Genomic DNA, 19,586 nt, shown 5'->3' on the forward strand with positions numbered 1-19,586 from the left:
CAAGCATGGACAGGTGGTTCGTGAATGAATTGGGCAAAAAAATTGCGAATGCCAAACTAAGAACCAATAAATGTGGGTAATATTTCTATACCTGGTGAATGGCGAAACTGCAAATGCCAAATCCGTGAATGCCATCATGGGTGGAAACCCTCATATCATTTCCTCATTCTCGTTTAAACTCAATCTCTATATTTTCACTCCAAACAGTATCATTCCAATCACAAATAATACTATTCCATCAATATAACAAAATACAATGTTACAAACACTCGTGAGGTAAACAAATATAAATGCCGTTAAAAAAATAAAAATAACCACATTTAGAGGCCATTTTTCCCCGCAAAGCGGGGGTTAGCCTTTTTCGGTGACCGTGGTTGTTGTTGTTTTTTGGTCCCCTTTTTGAAGCAATGTTTTACGACCGGATGCCCTTCCTGCCGCCAACCCTTTTTGTCGCCTTTTACGACAAGCAGGGAATTACCAGTGAACTGGTACTCAATTAGCCGACCTCGGAAGGATGACAGGCTGAGTCAACCCCCCTGGCGTTAATTCAGCGATCGACCGGGATTCGAACCCAGGACCCTTGGATCCTAAGCTGGCACCCTAGCCGCTAGCCCAACACCGTTGTAACATGATAACCAATACAAGCTAATCTGCCGGTGAGCAAGGGCGGATATGTAACACTCCGTATGGGTAGCAACTCAACATCATAATTTTATTGAGATATTAACAAATCAGCGAATGTTTCTTCATGTCGTAAATGGTGAAACTGCAAAAGCCAAACCAGTGATTGTGTTTACATCCGGATAGGGAGCAGTTTCGTACAAAAGAACAACAAAATTATAATTGTATTGAGAAATGTATGAAACCTCCCACCCACTTTGACCCCAAAAGGTTCCACAGAAAGTTTGGCGGGGCTAGCCCCAAAACTGAGGGAGTAGTTCGGAGATGGACATGCAGACAGACAGAAAGGCTTTATAATATAGATAACCCCAACTGCCCAAATCTTATATCTATCTATCTATCTATCAATCAATCAATCAAACACACACACACACACACACACACACACACACACACACACACACACACACACACACACACACACACACACACACACACACACACACACACACACACACACACACACACACACACACACACACACACACACACACACACACACACACACACAATATGAACGACCACAAGAGCACACAGCCTGGACAAACACACAAATCCCCAAAAAGTACGCTTGAAGGTACTTTGAGACGCATTTAAGTGCATTACATAGACAAATTGATATTTAAAATAGTAATAAAAAACTGCTCCACAAGACAATTTCGGATAGGTATCCACAAGCTTTTGTTTTTTCCCGTCGAGGAGATAGTGCCAGGAACAAAAAAATGGCCGAAATTCATTTTGCTCTGATGAAGGATTAACACCCGAAACGTCAGCTTTTCCTTGATTCCCATGGCGGTTAGCATAACTCCATCAAGATACCGTTGATTCCATCCTGTGTTCTACCTATCTGCTGACACAGACCAATACTAGCCTTGATATTTTTCATTTTATAAACTAGCATGCATTACTGTTTCCAATGTCACCATTCACTGCAACTCTTCATTATTTTATCCAAAGGACACGGGGTGAGGGTCAATTTGAGAAGATAGCGGAACAAAAGAATTCTCCATTCTAGCAGACACCTACAGACAATCACCAGCAATATTTTGTCTCCCGTGAAGCTGTATCCTTTGTGCAGCAGCAAAATCGTTCCTCCCGGACGACTTTCAATAAGTCGACAATTTCATTGTCTCCCGGACAATGGCAAGCACCCATTGTTGTCGTTTGGAATGTCTGTGGGATAATCAATTCCAAACTCTGGCCCGTTGACCATGCGTTCTGGCCCACAAATTTGCACCGACTTTTATCTGCTGATGCACTATCGATTGGAAACATGAATATAATGCACTGGATATTTTTCAGCAACATTTTCATGATTTTCGAAGCAGCGTGTGATATGCGTCAGCGCTGTCGTACTATGTTAGTGACAAGAATCAGGTTATAGTTAAGTACCGTAGTACAAAGAATTCAACAAGTTATACAACCAAGTTCCATCTTTGTATTTTTCCGCATTAAGGTTGTTCTGTTTTCAGTATTTTTGAGTACATAAAGTTAAAAAACAAACAAACAGATCTCACCGAGCTTAGCACCTTTCTTGAGCAACGCCAACACTGTCGATGTGTTCCTGCATCCTATGGCACGATCAAGGGGACGCATGCCACTGTAGTCGACGTGTTCTATCATTGCTCCATATTCCACCAGGTACTGGACCTGGATGCATTGTGTATGGCAGTGAGATAAACGCTCCATCCAATTTCAATCCAGATTATATATGTGCACAGGTGGATGGGGCACTTACAACGCCAGAATCACCATAAAAAGCGGCAAGGTCAAGGGGTGTGCGGCCATTCTTATCCGTGTGATCAATTTCCGCATGCCGCTCCACCAGGGCCTTCACCACTGGCAAATGGCCCTTTAGACAAGCCCAGGCTAAAGCTGTGAGCCCTTCCTTATCAATACGTGAATGGTCAGCTCCTGGTTTGGTGAAAAGGTGAAAGGTGAGAATAAAGGTAGAAAATGAAGAACAGGGTGTTGACAAGAATTGTGAAATAAAATGGGATGTAAATGGGATATAGAAGAGGGAAGGCAAATGTAGTGCTCTGGTGAAAACAGATGGATTGAGCTACAACATATGAACAAGGACAGAGCAAGGAAAATTGCAAGGAGAGATGGGCAGAGGGAGAGCATGACAGTATGAGAAGACGAGGAAAAATAAAAATAAATAGAATAAACGAGCCAAATACCTAACCTTGAGCAAGCAGGAACTCGGCTGCACCTAAGTGTCCTTCGCACGCGGCCACCATGAGTGCGGTTCGGCCCTGACGGTCCACTGCATTCACATCAGCCCCTCGGCTTAGCAGAAGATCCAAAACCTGCCAATGGCAGGGCTAGTATGTAAGCCTCACTAAGTACCCACATGAAAATAAATCAGTTGCTCCAGTGAACTTGTAAATGATTCATCAGTTTCAAGAATTGGGAAATATCAGCCACAATCCCATTCACATTCAACACAATTTATGGTATTAGCATTGGCAGGCAAAATGACTTTTTCCAAATGGTTTTTCTATTAACGACTATCATGAATGACTGAATATATCTAACTGTCTAAAAGAACTTGGTGTTTTCAGTGGGAGTTAAGTCTCTCAATACCCATACATAGAAATTGTTAAAATTGGTAAACCCCAAGCTTAGAAGTGCAGTCTTTTATTTCGTTCTGAATAAGAAGTCCTGTTGGAAATCCACCGTTGTTTCCCCAAGAGATCACTGACAACATGAATAAGTTGGATGCAGGCAATAGGCGAACAGAATGCTCAAACGTGTAGGTAAAGAATATGCACAGAAGGCCTCACTTTCTGGCCAATTGTCTGGAATACACCATCTGGGCGCATGAAGACCGTGTCGAGTTAGTATCCACTGATGTTGAACCGTTTGTTTGACCAGAGTGTGGGGACTCCTCAGGTTCAACTCCTTGTCTGATTGAAAAAAAATTCATTTCCCCACAAGTTTGGAATAATTTGAAGCAACTTTTACGAAAGAACTTTTGTCCTTTCCGAGGAGAATTTCCATGTTTCAGGGTGGGACAGACAGAAGCAGAGACGAGATGGCATTAGCCGATTATATGTATATGTGTGTATGTATGTATATATATATATTTAATTATATATATATATATATATATATATATATATATATATATATATATATATATATATACATATATACTGTATATACATACATATTGTATGTATGTATATATAACCACCACCTGTCAGGCATACAAACAGACATATATATACATATATATATATATATATATATATATATATATATATATATATATATATATATATATATATATATATATATATATATATATATATATATATATATAAATACTCTGTACTGGTAGTTGGTAGTTGGGGTTCTGATGGTTCTCTATGAATTATTTAACTTTTGTCAAAACAAATACTTTCCCCATTAGAAAACATTTTGTCTTAGGTGGGCCTCAGCGACCCTACCTACTACCAAACCATGCTGACATCTCTCTGTAAGTTCAAGGATTGAATTAGAATATTCACGTCATGTATGTGCCACCAGTGATGTGTTGTCTAAAATGGTGATGTCTCAAGGAGATGAGCCTTATTTCATATCGCATCATATGTATGTCATGGTGTCATCACATTACGTTTGTTTTGTAGCTTATGGTGGCATGTCACGAGTAATTTTACAAACAATGGCATATTTTTAAGAGGGACAGGAAAGCGTTTTGGAGACGGTGAGCATACATGCTACTCTGCACGTCTTTACGGTTTGATCTAAGCAATACTTGCTGGTTAATACTAAGAGTATGATGATAGGCAGGAACAATATTACATCCTTTTTATCCTCTTAGTGACTTACTCAGATGAGAAATTACCTCTTGAAAATATAGCAACACATCTTTTACAAAGTATCTCTGCCATGCTAAAATATTGTCACATTGGAGGCTTGCAAAAGCGATATATGCTTCTGTCCCAGGACCTGAGGTTCCGTGAACAGTCGAAAGGTGTAAAGTGAGACAGCATTCAATTGCATCAATCTACGCTGCATTATTGATTTACATTTCCCCAAAGTGTTCCAATTGAACCGAATGTGGGCAGTGGAAAGTGTGTGCGCAGCAAAAGATGGGAACACGTCTTACCTTTATAAAGGCTTATGTGTACTGAAAATTGTTGGAAGTTGAGGTGTGAAGAGAATGACAGAGATCTGTAATCTGGTGGTGAAAGAAGGCCGCATTCCAGTGGATTGGGAACTGAGTACCCTCGTCCCTCTATACAAAGGGAAAGGTGACCCTCTGGACTGTGGCTCATATAGAGCGATAAAGTTATTGGAGCATGAAATGAAGGTATTGGAAAGGGTGTTGGAGAAGATGATAAGGAAGAAAGTGAAGATCGACAAAATGCAGCTTGGATTTATGCCAGGAAGAGGAATGACAGATGCACTTTTTATTGTAAGGCAGTTGCAGGAGAAGTACATGGAGAAGAGGAAGAAGTAGTTTCTTGGGTTTGTTGATCTGGAGAAAGCATTCGATGGGGTTCCACGCGAAGTAGTGACATGGGCATTGAGGAAGTTAGGAGTGGAGGAATGGTTGATCAGTGCAGTGATGGCAATGTACGAGAGAGCACGCACAGCTGTAAGGACGAAGGACGGGAACAGTGGTGAGTTTGAGGTGAAGGTGGGAGTGCATCAGCGGTCGGTACTAAGTCCACTACTATTTGTAGCTGTGATGGAGGTGCTGGCTCGGAACGTAAAGGAGGGTTTACCGTCTGAGTTGGTTGTATGCAGATGATCTGGTGTTGATTGGGGAGAGTATGGATGGGCTGAAGGAGAGGATGAACAAGTGGAAGGAATGTATAGAGGCAAAAGGTCTGAAGGTGAATATCGGAAAGACGAAGGTGATGGCAAGTGGTAAAGCATGTGGTGAGGTGGAAAGAACTGGGAAGTGGCCGTGTGTTGTGTGCAGGAAGGGTGTCGGAGTGAACTCCATTCAATGTACAATGTGCGCTGAGTGGGTTCATCAAAAATGTAGTGGTCTGAGAGGGTCATTGACCAGTTTGGCAGCTACATTCAAGTGTAAGGTGTGCACAGAGGGAGCTGCAGTGGAGAAAATGTTGAGCTGGATCTTGGAGATGGCGTGAAGCTGGAAGGTGTGAAAACATTTTTCTACTTAGGAGACATGCTGAATGGAGAAGGTGGATCAGACTCGGCAACAGTTGCCAGAGTGAGATGTGCATGGAAGAAGTTTCGGGAACTGAGTGGCGTGCTGACGAGGAGGGGAGTGTCGTTGAAGCTGAAGGGAAAGGTGTATGCTGCATGTGTGAGAAGTGTTATGATTTATGGAAGCGAGACATGAGTAATGAACGCAGAGCAGCAACGAAGGCCGGAAAGGGTGGAAATGCGAATGGTTCGGTGGATGTGTGGAGTATCGTTGAGAGAGAGGAAGACAAATGATGAATTGCGAAAGATGATGGGAATAGAGCCTGTGATGGATGCTGTGAAGAGGAACGGGTTGAGATGGTTTGGTCATGTGTTGAGGAAGGATGAAAGTGACTGGTTGAGAAGAGTGATGGAAATGAATGTAGAAGGAAGTAGAGGACGGGGAAGACCGAGAAAGACTTGGCTAAAGGTGGTGGAAGAAGAAATGCGGGCAAGGGGGTTAACGAGGGGAGACACAGAAAATAGGGTAAAATGGAGAAGATTGTCATGGGGCCCGCAAGGCTATCCCCCGCTCTCGCAGGGAAAATGGCCTTAAAATGCCTGTTGTTGTTGTTTGTTGTATGTGTACTGAAAATAAATATGAGGAGAAGAGGTGGACAGGACTTAGGAAACTGAACCGTCCAAGTGACACATCACTCAGACACGAATAGGGAGAGGGGGATATTCAACTTATATACGAGGGAAATAAATATTCCATTCCGTGCTATATGCCACAGAAACCTGACACACAAATGATAAGAAAAACAGGCGAGGATTTCAACAAGGCACAATCCTGAGAATGCAAAGGACAATGGTGCAGCCGAGAGCGGAGAAAGGCGCAGGCAGGAGTATGGTGCAGAGCGACACTATGACAGGCACGGTTTTACTCCATGTCCAGAAATGAGACAAGTTAGAAGGAAAAAAACAGCGTAGAGCCCACGCACACCATCTAGTTTTTGTCAGACACCCCCACCCCTAGTACTGTCCCCGGTTGGACCCCATTGTCTGTTGCACGGGATGGGGCGGCACTTTTCTCCAGTGTCCGTCCGTCCCACCATCTCATCCAGAATGTTCTCCTGAAGGCTATTCATCTATTAATTATTTGTCTCATGCCCTCGGCAGATTCGCCATACTGGCTCTGCTGCTTTTAACTCGTTGCCAGGGCCCCCACACGCCGGCCGAAAAGACCGCGCTTTGTGCTCCAGATAGTGTGAAGCACTTTCTCATGCCTTACTAAGTTCTACACCCAACCTGCCTGATTTACGGGGAGGTTTCACAGATACACCCTTACCCTGTAAATGCTGAAAGTTACATACACCTACTGTCCTCCTCTCAGTGAACGTTTAACAACACGACTTACCCTAATATTTTCCCTATTACATGAGCAAATCTAAGATATGCTTAACACACGGTCCATACTACAAGCTTACAACATTCTAACTATGGATCTAACACCTTCCATGTAACAATGTGTTTTATGACCATGTGAAGAAGAGCTGGCGCCTCTGTCGGATAATACCTGCCAGTGACCCTGATGAGCAGTGCTGAAAAGTGGAGTGATGCCACGGCGATTTGCTTGCTCCAGAAGAGCTCCTTGGGAAATAAGTAGCTCGCACACTGCCAAGTGACCTTGAGATGCCACTGCTGTCAGGGCTGTGGTGTGTAGGTGTCGTCACAATACAAAGGTAAGAGTGGCAGTTATTTTAGTTGAAGCTATAATTAGATGAGCCACCTCAAAGAGAGCAAGAATTACCACTGATGCATCATATGTGTACACGCACACACACACACACACACACACACACACACACACACACACACACACACACACACACACACCAATATGTGTTACTTCTTTTTTTAGAAACAAGAATAAACAACAGCAACAAGTCTCAGCTTTTGTATAAAGAAACAAACGAACAATAAAACACAGTTCAAGACTGCACTGGCTCAGCTAGATCTATCAACAATATAGTTTTATATATGATTGACAAATACCCATCTATGTGCTGTGGCCTAGTTAATGTGGAAGACAGATGTCTCAGATTATACCCACCTGTCTCACCCCAGAGACTATCGAAAGCATTTATCTGGACATGATCATCATCCGTTGTTGCATCTGGAGAATTTAGTAGGAAATCCACCACCTGTCAGGCATACAAACAACAATTACACTGCAGATGTACTCAAAACATGCTGTTGAAATTGTTATTTCGTTGAATTAGCAGAGCTTGAAAATAGACTTTAGTCTGACAAACATTGTAAGCCATAAGACATCGCCGAGAGGTACGCACATTGGCTTCTAAGCTGTCTAGCCAAGGTTGGAATCCTGACACAGCTATAAACTGTCATCCCGGTATTTCACAGGCAGGGTGATTCATCAATGTGTGTGCCGTCCCGCGGATGGATGTTAAATTGGCATCCCGTCTGCTGGCATTAGTTGGTGGATGTTAAAGACCTCACGGTGTCCTTCGTGAAGAGTATGTGAGCTATCGCTGGCACCTTGGCCAAATTCCATATTCCTGCACTAACTTTCAAAAAGTTGGAGTGACGACCTGCCCAGGATTGTAGCTGCGTAACCACTTCAGCAGCACCAACGGTCTGCATGGGGCATGGGACATGATGATGATGATGATGATGATGATGATGAGGAATGGTTCCATCAACATACTCACGTTTTGGAACACATTGCAAATGGTTTTGATGATTGTTCAAGAATGACCTACAAATGTTTAAAATAGTGATAAAGACACCATTGATTGAGATGTCCATCATATAAATTACATGCCTCCTTTTGGCCCATATTGCAAGCAGATGTCAAGGCTTGTTGTAAGGCCTGGGCTTTGCGTGGCAGGCCCGGCTGCTGGTCTTCCTCCGGCCAGTCGAGCTTGCTCAGGTACGCAACTACATCCGTGTGTCCATGCTCGGCTGCAAGCACCAGTGCACACTGGCCATTTCGATCAACATGTGCCACCTGGTGGCAAGACAGAAAATATTATCACAATATCAGTTATGGTATCAAAATCAGTTTTCTAATGAAACACCTCAAATTACAAAGTGTTTTTTAAAGCTCATTGCGAAGATTGCAAAGGAGCTCCAAAAATCGTACATTGATCTAGGACTCATAGACAATCTTGTATGAACATCACATTTAAGACAAGACAATTAGGAGACATCGGCATACTATTACATAAATTACAGTCACAGCAGACAATGACAAATCAACAAAAAGGATCTGAACGTGGGATTCCATCATTAGGAGGTACGTGCGCAGATGACAACACCAAATGGGCCAAGGTTTCAAACGTCGAAACTCAAATCTTGAAATTTGTTTTTGTAGATGACCACACACCGTTGCTCCATGACAACATAGCATGGCCACAACATCCAGGTGCCCAACTGCTGCTGCGTGGCACAGTGCAGACATGCCAGTCTCGCCTGTGCCATCAACGTCAGCGCCACCTTCCAACAGCAAGGCAACCATGTCTCCATATCCAAGATGCGCCTCGATGCACAATGCCGGCGAGTTGTTCAAAACCTCCGCACGCTGGTTCGGGTCCGCCCCTGCTTGCAGCAACAGCCGACTGACCTGCCGTGATACTCTCAATCAGTGGTTGAACATCACTTTCTCTGCTCACACTTGTTCAACAGTACAAATGAGTGCACCAATAACCAGCATGGAAACGAATTCAATACAGTAGTGCATGATGGGGAACAAAGCTTCCCAGGTCGAAAATTCCACAGAAAACCAATAGAACAAATCCCATATCAATCCCATAGGAAATTGGACCATTAGGATCTAATGATTTCAAAAAGGAAAGTGAAATACTGAACCAGTTGAAAATACCAATGAAAAACCAATAGGTCAAGGAGACCAGTAGGAGATCAATAGAATACCAACATATACATAAATGATCAGGATTTAAAATAAGCAATTGACATATGTGGGAAAAATTACATGCCCGGATTAGGAATTGAACCCAGGTCTTCTGGTGAACGTTGAATGGTAAACAATGTTTTGCGGGATATCCCACGATTCATTCTTATCCTCTTGATGTTTTTGAACCAATGCTCTGCAATCTGAGATATCTGACTCTTGGATTAAATATGGAACTGTGTGTTTTGCATTTGTTTATAATAAAATTTAACTAGAAAGCATGTGAAAATGCAAAGCCCATCCGCATCCGTTTGTATTCAGTCGCCGTCGTCTTCTTCTTCTTTTGTATGCTCAAAAATAACGAAAACAGTTTTTTAACGAGACCGGAAGTCGAACAGCGGCATAGCCGGGCTTGTAAAATATTATCACATACAGAAGCCAAACAGTTCAATCTTGGTTTCATCAGACCACAGAATCTTGTTTCTCACAGTCTGAGAGTCCTTTTGGTGCTTTTTTGCAAACTTCAAGCAGGCTTCATTGTGTCTTTCACTGAGAAGAGGCTTCCGTCTGGCCACTCTGCCATAAAGCCCACATCAGTGGAGTGTTGCAGTGATGGTTGTCCTTCTGGAAGTTTCTCCCATCTCCACACAGGATCTCTGGAGCTCAGCCAGAGTGACCATCGGGTTCTTGGTCACCTCTCTTACCAAGGCCCTTCTCCCTCGATTGCTCAGTTTGGCCGGGCGGCCAGCTCGAGGAAGAGTCCTGGTTGTTCCAAACTTCCTCCATTTAAGAATTATGGAGGCCACTGTGCTCTTGGGAACCTTCAATAGAGCAGAAAGTTTTCTGTAGGCTTCCCCAGATCTGTGCCTCGACAAAATCCTGTCTCTGAGCTCTGCAGGCAGTTCCTTCGACCTCATGGCTTGGTTTTTGCTCTGAAATGCATTGTCAGCTGTTAGACCTTATTTAGGCAGGTGTATGCCTTTCCAAATCATGTCCAATCAATTGAATTTACCACAGGTGGACTCCAATCAAGGTGTAGAAACATCTCAAAGATGATCAAGAGAAATGGGAGCCACCTGAGCTAAATTTCAAGTGTCATAGCAAAGGGTGTGAATACTTATGTCAATGTGATATTTCAGTTTTTTATTTTTAATAAATTTGCAAAACTCTCTAAAATCCTGTTTTCTCTTTGTCATTATGGGGTATTGAGTGTAGATTGATGAGGGAAAAAATAAAGTTAAACGATTTCAGCATAAGGCTGCAACATATCAAAATGTGAAAAAAGTGAAGGGGTCTGAATACACTGTACATACATACGGACAAACACTGTACTGGACAGGTCTGCCCGATGGGCTACGCCGTAAAAACCGAGGCTAATTCCTTACTTCCGCGTTATTTATACCGTATACCGCTTATCATTGATTCATGAACCATACACCGCTTCAATCTAGAAACTTTGCAATAACGACAAAGGGATTACGATTTGTGCTACGATTATATTTACTATATTATTAGTATTAACGCTATTATTATTATTATTACAAAAACAACACCACTGTATTAAGAAACCTGGGCTAATTTGGCCTGAAGGTGAGGCATGAAGGCATGAAGCCTAAGGCCTATACGTACTGTCATTGGAAGATCCATAACGTCTATGCTTTCGATATTTGATGGTCATTTTTACAATTGCTTTGTTTGTATTTCACACTGAATGAAAAACGTAAAGGTAGAGCATGGTGATTGTGATATATGACAGGTTCAACGATATGTTCAGCATGAACGACATTGGAATCAAAATGCCAGAGTGTGGAGAGTCAGCTGTTGTACGTCGTAATGACATCAGCTGTAATCACATCACCCTGGCATGTGACCAGATCCTCAGCTCTGATTGGTATACGTTTGAGGGTACATACATACATATATATATATATATATACACATACATACATACATACATACATACATACGGGCATACGGACGGACAAACTGTTCTAGACTGCTTTGCCCTATGGGCTACGCCGTAAAAATACAAAATGAAAATTGATGATTTTCTGCAGTGACCTGTGAGCTTTAGATCGAAAAAAAAATCAGGTTCTAACTTTCAATTCGGTTATCCAACATGCAAATTCTTAAAATTTTAGGCCAATTGGATGAATATTGATGATTTTGTGTGACGCTAACCTTTGTTTGACCTTTTGACCACATTATTAATCCGCCTTCTCCACATTCTCATAATAAATCTTTGTTGAAAATTTGATGACATAACTCAAATGGTAAATTTAAATTCCAGGTCAATTGGATAAAAACTTGATGATTATATGTGATGCTGACCTTTGGCCTTTGGATGAACTTATTAATTTGCCTTCTCCGTATTATCATAATTAAGCTTTGTTGAAAATTTGATAACAAAACTGAAATGTTAAATTTTAATTTCAGGTCAATTGGATAAAAATTGATGATTTTAGGTGACACTGACCTTTGGCCTTTGGCTAAAATTATTAATTTGCCTTCTCCGTATTATCATAATTAAGCTTTGTTGAAAATGTTATGACAAAACTGAAATGTTAAATTTAAATTTCAGGTCAATTGGATAAAAATTGATGATTTTAGGTGACACTGACCTTTGGCCTTTGGCTAAAATTATTAATTTGCCTTCTCCGTATTATCATAATTAAGCTTTGTTGAAAATTTTAATGCAAAACGCAAATGGTAAATTGAAATTTCAGGTCAATTTTGATGAAAAGTTATTATTTTATGTGATAATGACCTTTGGCCTTTGGCTAAAATTATTAATTTGCCTTCTCTGTATTATCATAATAAAGGTTTGGTGAAAATTTGATGACAAAACTGAAATGGTAAAAATGTTACGGTCCAGATGGGGAGACACTGAGACACGGAGACACACGCACACACACACACACGCACACACGCACACACACACTCCTGCTGCGCAGGGGACAGGCTAATTAAAGTATTTTGGTTGGTCTATGGGTTTTCAGACCAGTTAACCCTAAAGGTTTTTCAGGACCGGTTCAACTTAAAGGTTCCGATTGTTTTTTATTGGTTTCAACCTGGTTTGGTTTCTACTCGAAACTCTACTGGTTCCTGTAGAAACCAAGAGAAACCGTGACTTCCAATAGAGACCCACAGAAATGTCCTACTGGTCTCTATTGGTTTCTATCGGATTTTCTACCCGGGGTTGGTTAACACTGGTAGAAGGTAACAATCACCTCATCATTTTTGGGTCATCCGAGATATTTAAACAACAAAGTTTAGTTTCGTCGTCAATGAGGGCAGAAATCAAGTTATCAAAACTCGCCGTGAATAGTTTTCTTAATCCTTTGAGTTTGCAAGGGATTTCTCAACAGTGGGTGCATTGCTCCGATAACAAAAATGAATGCTCGATTTTGGTTCTTATATTGGCAAAACATTTTAAACGCAAGCCACCCACCATACGACCGCACCCGAGAAATAGGACAAATAATTCTGAGCAATTTGAAACCACTTCACCAGCAAGTAGGAGAATCAAGCTCGAGAAAGCGCCTGACGTGAAGGCCACGGATTGTGTCGCGTGCCATCTTGGGTGATTTGGCCGTTTGTAAGTGTAAATGAATCATCCAGTCGCAGTCCTGGTAAAGGGCAACTGCGGTATCTGTCGTGTTTGCCACACCGCAGCTCCGGTTCCATCGCCTTTATTGCCGCATTAGCATGCGGGTGGCATTTCTGTGATAGCCGAACAGCGCCGCTCGACTAATGCGGTCCTGATGACATTTTATAACATTTACAGCTCTGATCCCGTTTCTGCTGCAATGAGCGCAATGCGCGGCAAACAAAGAACGCTCGGGTTACTTGCCATTATTAGGAGTCACAAAACCTATGCCACTCAAGAAGCAATACGCCAAACAGAATGAGCACAGAGAGTGGGCACACTCGTTCACCATATGTTCCATGGGCTGAATACACATAGGATTTGTGAAAAATGTGTCGAAAGCTCTGTTGTAGCAAAACAGCACATGCACGCACACACTCAAACACCCATTCTATAATCTGATTGGTTTCAGTGAGGAGAACAAATATCCTTGACTATCCAACCACATATCGACCATCCCTGGGAATATTACGACAAAGAAACTGGTGTTGGAAGCTGTCCGGGGCTCGATGACGATGATGAAAAGAGCCCTCGGAAAGAAACTTTGAAAACTAGAACGGCACTCAGTAGAGAACATACCTCCACCTGGTTGGCCATATCACTCGATGGTGAAGAATCACTTAAAAAATTATACTAGCCGGATCTGGATCTTCACCAAAATTGAATAGATTCTTCCTTGTCACACACACAACCGGCCCAACAAGTTTCATCCAAATTCATCCATAACTTTTTGAGAGATCCTGCTATGTATCTTTTTGGCCCTTTCTCTCAATGGTGAAGAATCATTAAAAAAAATTATACTAGCCGGATCTGAATCCGGATCTTCACCAAAATCGAATAATTTCTTCCTCGTTACATACGCTACATCTCTGCCAAATTTCGTCTGAATCCGTCCACAACTTTTTGAGATATTTTGTTCACAAACGGACAGACAAACAAACAGACAGACAGGGGTGCAAACAAAACCTCCATCCACCTTTGGTGGCGGAGGTAAGAAGAAAATTTCGCAGCTTGGTCCAAGAATCGTGATACCTTATCAAAACGGATTTGGAGACTTCAATACCTTCTGTTCCACCTTCTGAAACCGGCATATGGAGATAACCAACGACACATTCTATCCTATTTATATTCTTCCTCGTGCTATCCTGCTTTTAGCTACAGATTATTGCAGAAAGTACCATAGAGAGCTCGGTCATACAATCAATTGGAGCTGAAAAAGTGCAATGGTGCAGCACTGATGTCTAATCCTCCATGGAGGATTGCTGCCAAAAGTGCCAGAATATAAAAAGCTAAATCTTCAACTTTGAGCTAATATTTTGTCAACAACATTTGTGGCTTTCAAACTCTTATAACCCACATACAAGATAAACAAAGTATATACACAATGCATCATGTGGAAGGAAGCACGACTCGCATGATGTGAACATGCAATGGGTTATCTCTTCCTGGTGCTGTACCTTAATGTTGGGTGTGTAGAGGTTTCGGAGAGAAGCAAGAGCAGCCGAGAGCCCGCTGCTACTGTAACTGACCCATACAGCCTGCAAGATGGCCGAGGACATTCCCAGCTTCTTGCTCAGACCCTGCAGTATAATAGACCACAGTGACCATATCAAAAATTGTGCTCTGCCAGCTGAATAATAATCGTCTTGAGGACAGTATGGTTGAATGACAAATTCAACCCACTGAACCAAATAGGGTAGGCAACCTCAGCTGTACATTATCAACAAACCAGGCTCAGCTGACCAGACATGACATTGCCAGAGATTTAAAAAAAGTAGTTGTAGCAAATTAAATAATTTCATTTTTTCAACATCAAAACAATTAAATATAAAATTTAAGTTGTCCATTTATTTTCATACTATCCACATGAAAACAGCCCTCAACAAAACAGAACTCCGTAGAGCGCAAAGCTCCACCAGGCTGAACAGTTTATGTTTTGGATCCCACCGATAGGCCGGATCTGGATTCGGACATGAACCAAAATCTAATCTGCTTGTTATTGTCATCTAACCAACTCATCCACCAAGTTTTGTCATAACTCATCCACAACGTTTTGAAATATCGTGTTATATATTGTTTTTGGCCCCATTCCTCAATGGTGAAGAATATGAAGATCCGGATGGGAGAAAATTTTATTATATAATGTAGTATATAATAATATAATATAATATAATATAATATAATATAATATATATATAATATAATAATATATAATATATATAATATAATATATATATATAATATAATATATATAATAATAATATATATAATAATATATATATAATATAATATATATATATAATAATATTATAATGTAATAATATAATATTATATAATTTTATTATATATAGCCTGGTGTTGGCTTAGTGGTTAGGGTGACGGCTTGGGATCCAAGGATCCTGGGTTCGAATCCCGGTCAATCGCTGAATTAACGCCAGGGGGGTTGACTCAGCCTGTCATCCTTCCCAGGTCGGCAAATTGAGTACCAGCTTGCTGGGATGAATGATCACGGTGTGTACCCCGACTCAGAATAGGCACACTGTATCCCTGCGCATCGATGAGCGCGACCAAGGGTTGGCGTCAGGAAGGGCATCCGGCCATAAAAAAACATTGCCTCAAAAAGAGAACCATGACAATTACAACTACATATGGGCAGGGTACAGCCCGAAGTGGAGATCGGTTTCTGAGGTTTGGGACATGGAATGTAGGGACAATGCCAGGGAGATCAGGAGAAGTGGTGGAAGTATTGATCAGAAGAAGAGTGGACATATGTTGTGTGCAAGAGATGAGATGGAAGGGGAGTGGTGTGAGAATGGTGAAGGGTAGGCAGGGACAGAAATACAAGTTTGTGTGGCAAGGGTGCCTGGAGGGCGTGAATGGTGTTGGTGTCCTGTTTTCTGAGGAGTTTGTAGACAGTGTGGTGAGTGTCACTAGAGGGAGTGATAGGTTGATGATGGTGAAAATGATGATTGGAAAGCTCTTGGTGAACGTCATCTCGGGATATGCTCCGCAGGTTGGTCGGAGCGATGAAGAGAAGGACAAGTTCTGGTGTGCGATAGAGAAGCTGATGGAAAACGTGAAAGATGAGGAAGTTGTTGTGGTAGGAGGAGACCTAAATGGACATGTGGGAAGGAGTATGGACGGTTTTGAGGGAGTTCATAGAGGTTACGGATATGGTGTGAGAAATGGAGAAGGTGAAAGGATTTTGGAGTTTGCTGATGGAGCTGATTTGTTGATTTGTAATACTCAGTTCCAGAAAGAGGATAATAAGCTTGTTACATACACGTCAGGTGGGTCGACGACAACCGTTGACTACCTGATGGTGCGTAGGCGAGATAGGGGGCACCTTCGGGACACAAAGGTGATCCCGGGGGAGGAGGCTCTTTCACAGCACCACTTGGTTGTCTGCGAAAAAAGGGTGAAAGGTGCGAGGAGAGCTCGGCGGGTGAAGTACCAACCGAGAATGAAGGTGTGGAGGTTGAAAGAGGTGACAGTAAGGGAGGCATTAAAAGAGAGGCTGAGTCGGGTCGAGGATGATGTGGTTGAGCTTTAAAGTGGTTGGATGTCAATGAAAGATAGTCTGTTGGGAGCCGTTGGTGAGGTATGTGGATGGACAAAGGGACCACCGAGGCACTCGGAAACATGGTGGTGGGATGATGAAGTTGGAAAGAGGATTGACGAGAAGAGGAAGAAGTTAAAGGAGTGGCAGAAGCCGAAGGGTAAGGGAGCAGAAAAAGCAGAGCATGAAAGTTATAAGGCAGCCAAGAAGGCTGCAAAGAAAGAGGTAGCAAAGGCGCAGGAGGCATGGAGGAAAATGTTCGGAGAACGCTTGGATTCGGAAGAGGGTCAGAGAGTGGTATTCAGGATTGCAAAGCAGATAGCGAAAGAGAGGTGTGATGTGATGGGGGTGAGTTGCTTGAAGGATGAAGTGGGACAAATCGTTGTGGACCCAGATGGAATTAAAGGAAGATGGAAAAGATATATGGAAATGCTGTTGAATACAGAGAATGAATGGGATGGCAACACAGAGAGTAACCCAGTTTTAGGACCGGTAGAGAAGATAACTGAGAAGGAAGTTGAGGAAGCGATAAAAGCAATGAAGAATAGAAAAGCGGGAGGGCCGATGGGAGTTGTGGGAAATATGTTGAAAGCAGCAGGAAGTTGGGGTGTGAAGAGAATGACAGAGAACTGTAATCTGGTGGTGAAAGAAGGCCGCATTCCAGTGGTTTGGGAACTGAGTACCCTCGTCCCTTTATACAAGGGGAAAGGTGACCCTCTGGAGTGTGGCTCGTACCGAGCGATAAAGTTATTGGAGCATGGAATGAAGGTATTGGAAAGGGTGTTGGAGAGGAGGATAAGGAAGAAGGTGAAGATCGACGAAATGCAGTTTGGATTTATGCCAGGAAGAGGAACGACAGATGCGCTCTTTATTGTGAGGCAGTTGCAGGATAAGTACATTAGTCTAGTAGGAAGACTAGGTCCCCCTGCACCCCCCGGAGATATACTTCTAATCAGTGTTTCTAGATTGGAAAAAATGTGTAGAAAATGACTAGCTATGGCCCCAAGCTGAAAAAATGTCCCACATACCATTTTTATGCAAATTACTGCTGCCATTATCAAAAAAAGACTAGGTCCCCCTGCACCCCCCGGAGATATACTTCTAATCAGTGTTTCTAGATTGGAAAAAATGTGTAGAAAATGACTAGCTATGGCCCCAAGCTGAAAAAATGTCCCACATACCATTTTTATGCAAATTACTGCTGCCATTATCAAAAAAAGACTAGGTCCCCCTGCACCCCCCGGAGATATACTTCTAATCAGTGTTTCTAGATTGGAAAAAATGTGTAGAAAATGACTAGCTATGGCCCCAAGCTGAAAAAATGTCCCACATACCATTTTTATGCAAATTACTGCTGCCATTATCAAAAAAAGACTAGGTCCCCCTGCACCCCCCGGAGATATACTGAAACTGGCAGTGACTGGTGATTGAAATGCGGTGCCTTTTTGTGTTTCAGGTCGAGGTACGTGAACTCCCCACGATCTACAGCAACCAGGAAGAGACTGATACCAGGGTGGTTCTGTACCTCCATCATGCTGCTACCATCGGATACAAGAACGCTGTAGTCAGAACACCGGACACAGACATCCTCCTGATCCTGCTCCACCATGCCCACAACATCAAGCTGACGGTGTACCTGGATACAGGGTCAGGGAAGCATCGCCAACTTGTCAACGTCTCTGAGCTGGCAGAATCCCTGGGAGAGGACTACTGTGCCACTCTCCTGGGGTACTATGTGTTCAGCGGAGAAGACTGCACCAGTGCCTTCAAAGGGAAGGGAAAAGTCGGGCCCTTGAAAAAGCTGGAGAAGAATCCCAGGTTTCACAGGGCATTCGGTGAATTTCACAGGGTATTTAGAAAAATAAAACTTTGTGTTAACGTCTGTGTAGACGGACCTTAATATGAGTCTATTATTTCGTAAAACTGTGATTATTTTGTAAATAAAGCACTAATTAGCATACTAGTATACCATAGACACATGTAATCATGTTATGAATAGTTCTATCATGATCTATGCCCTTCAAAACATGGGTCTAGACACCTTCATTTTTCAATTATCTGCAATATTGGCTGAGATATGTCAAAAATCGTTTTTTTGATAATGGCAGCAGTAATTTGCATAAAAATGGTATGTGGGACATTTTTTCAGCTTGGGGCCATAGCTAGTCATTTTCTACACATTTTTTCCAATCTAGAAACACTGATTAGAAGTATATCTCCGGGGGGTGCAGGGGGACCTAGTCTTCCTACTAGACTACATGGAGAAGAGGAAGAAGTTGTTTCTTGGGTTTGTTGATCTGGAGAAAGCATTCGATAGGGTTCCACGCAAAGTATTGACATGGGCATTGAGGAATTTAGGAGTGGAGGAATGGTTGATCAGAGTAGTGATGGCAATGTACAAAAGAGCACGCACAGCTGTAAGGACGAAGGACGGGAACAGTGGTGAGTTTGAGGTGAAGGTGGGAGTGCATCAGGGGTCGGTACTAAGTCCACTACTATTTGTAGCTGTCATGGAAGTGCTGGCTCAGAACGTAAAGGAGGGTTTACCGTGGGAGTTGATCACGGTTTACCGTGGGAGTTGTTGTATGCAGATGATCTGGTGTTGATTGCGGAAAGTATGAATGGACTGAAGGAAAAGATGAACA

At 42.4% G+C, this 19,586-nt stretch overlaps 1 protein-coding gene across 2 annotated transcripts in view; it reads right to left on the reverse strand.

Annotated features, from left to right (window-relative positions):
• Positions 1-19,586, reverse strand: part of LOC137433895 (protein TANC2) — a 471,451-nt gene that overhangs the window by 39,512 nt on the left and 412,353 nt on the right. For both annotated transcript variants that reach the window (XM_068126367.2, XM_078785948.1), the window contains 8 exons: positions 14,840-14,962; positions 9,209-9,445; positions 8,645-8,830; positions 7,913-8,003; positions 7,376-7,509; positions 2,870-2,993; positions 2,420-2,595; positions 2,199-2,331 (listed from right to left, as the gene is read on the reverse strand). In XM_068126367.2, the coding sequence (XP_067982468.2) occupies positions 2,199-2,331; positions 2,420-2,595; positions 2,870-2,993; positions 7,376-7,509; positions 7,913-8,003; positions 8,645-8,830; positions 9,209-9,445; positions 14,840-14,962 (1,204 nt within the window). The remainder of the gene's footprint in view (positions 1-2,198; positions 2,332-2,419; positions 2,596-2,869; positions 2,994-7,375; positions 7,510-7,912; positions 8,004-8,644; positions 8,831-9,208; positions 9,446-14,839; positions 14,963-19,586) is intronic.

This window comes from Myxine glutinosa, chromosome 10 (genome assembly GCF_964187855.1).
Source record: "Myxine glutinosa chromosome 10, kmMyxGlut1.1, whole genome shotgun sequence".
Taxonomy (NCBI): Eukaryota; Metazoa; Chordata; class Myxini; order Myxiniformes; family Myxinidae; genus Myxine; species Myxine glutinosa.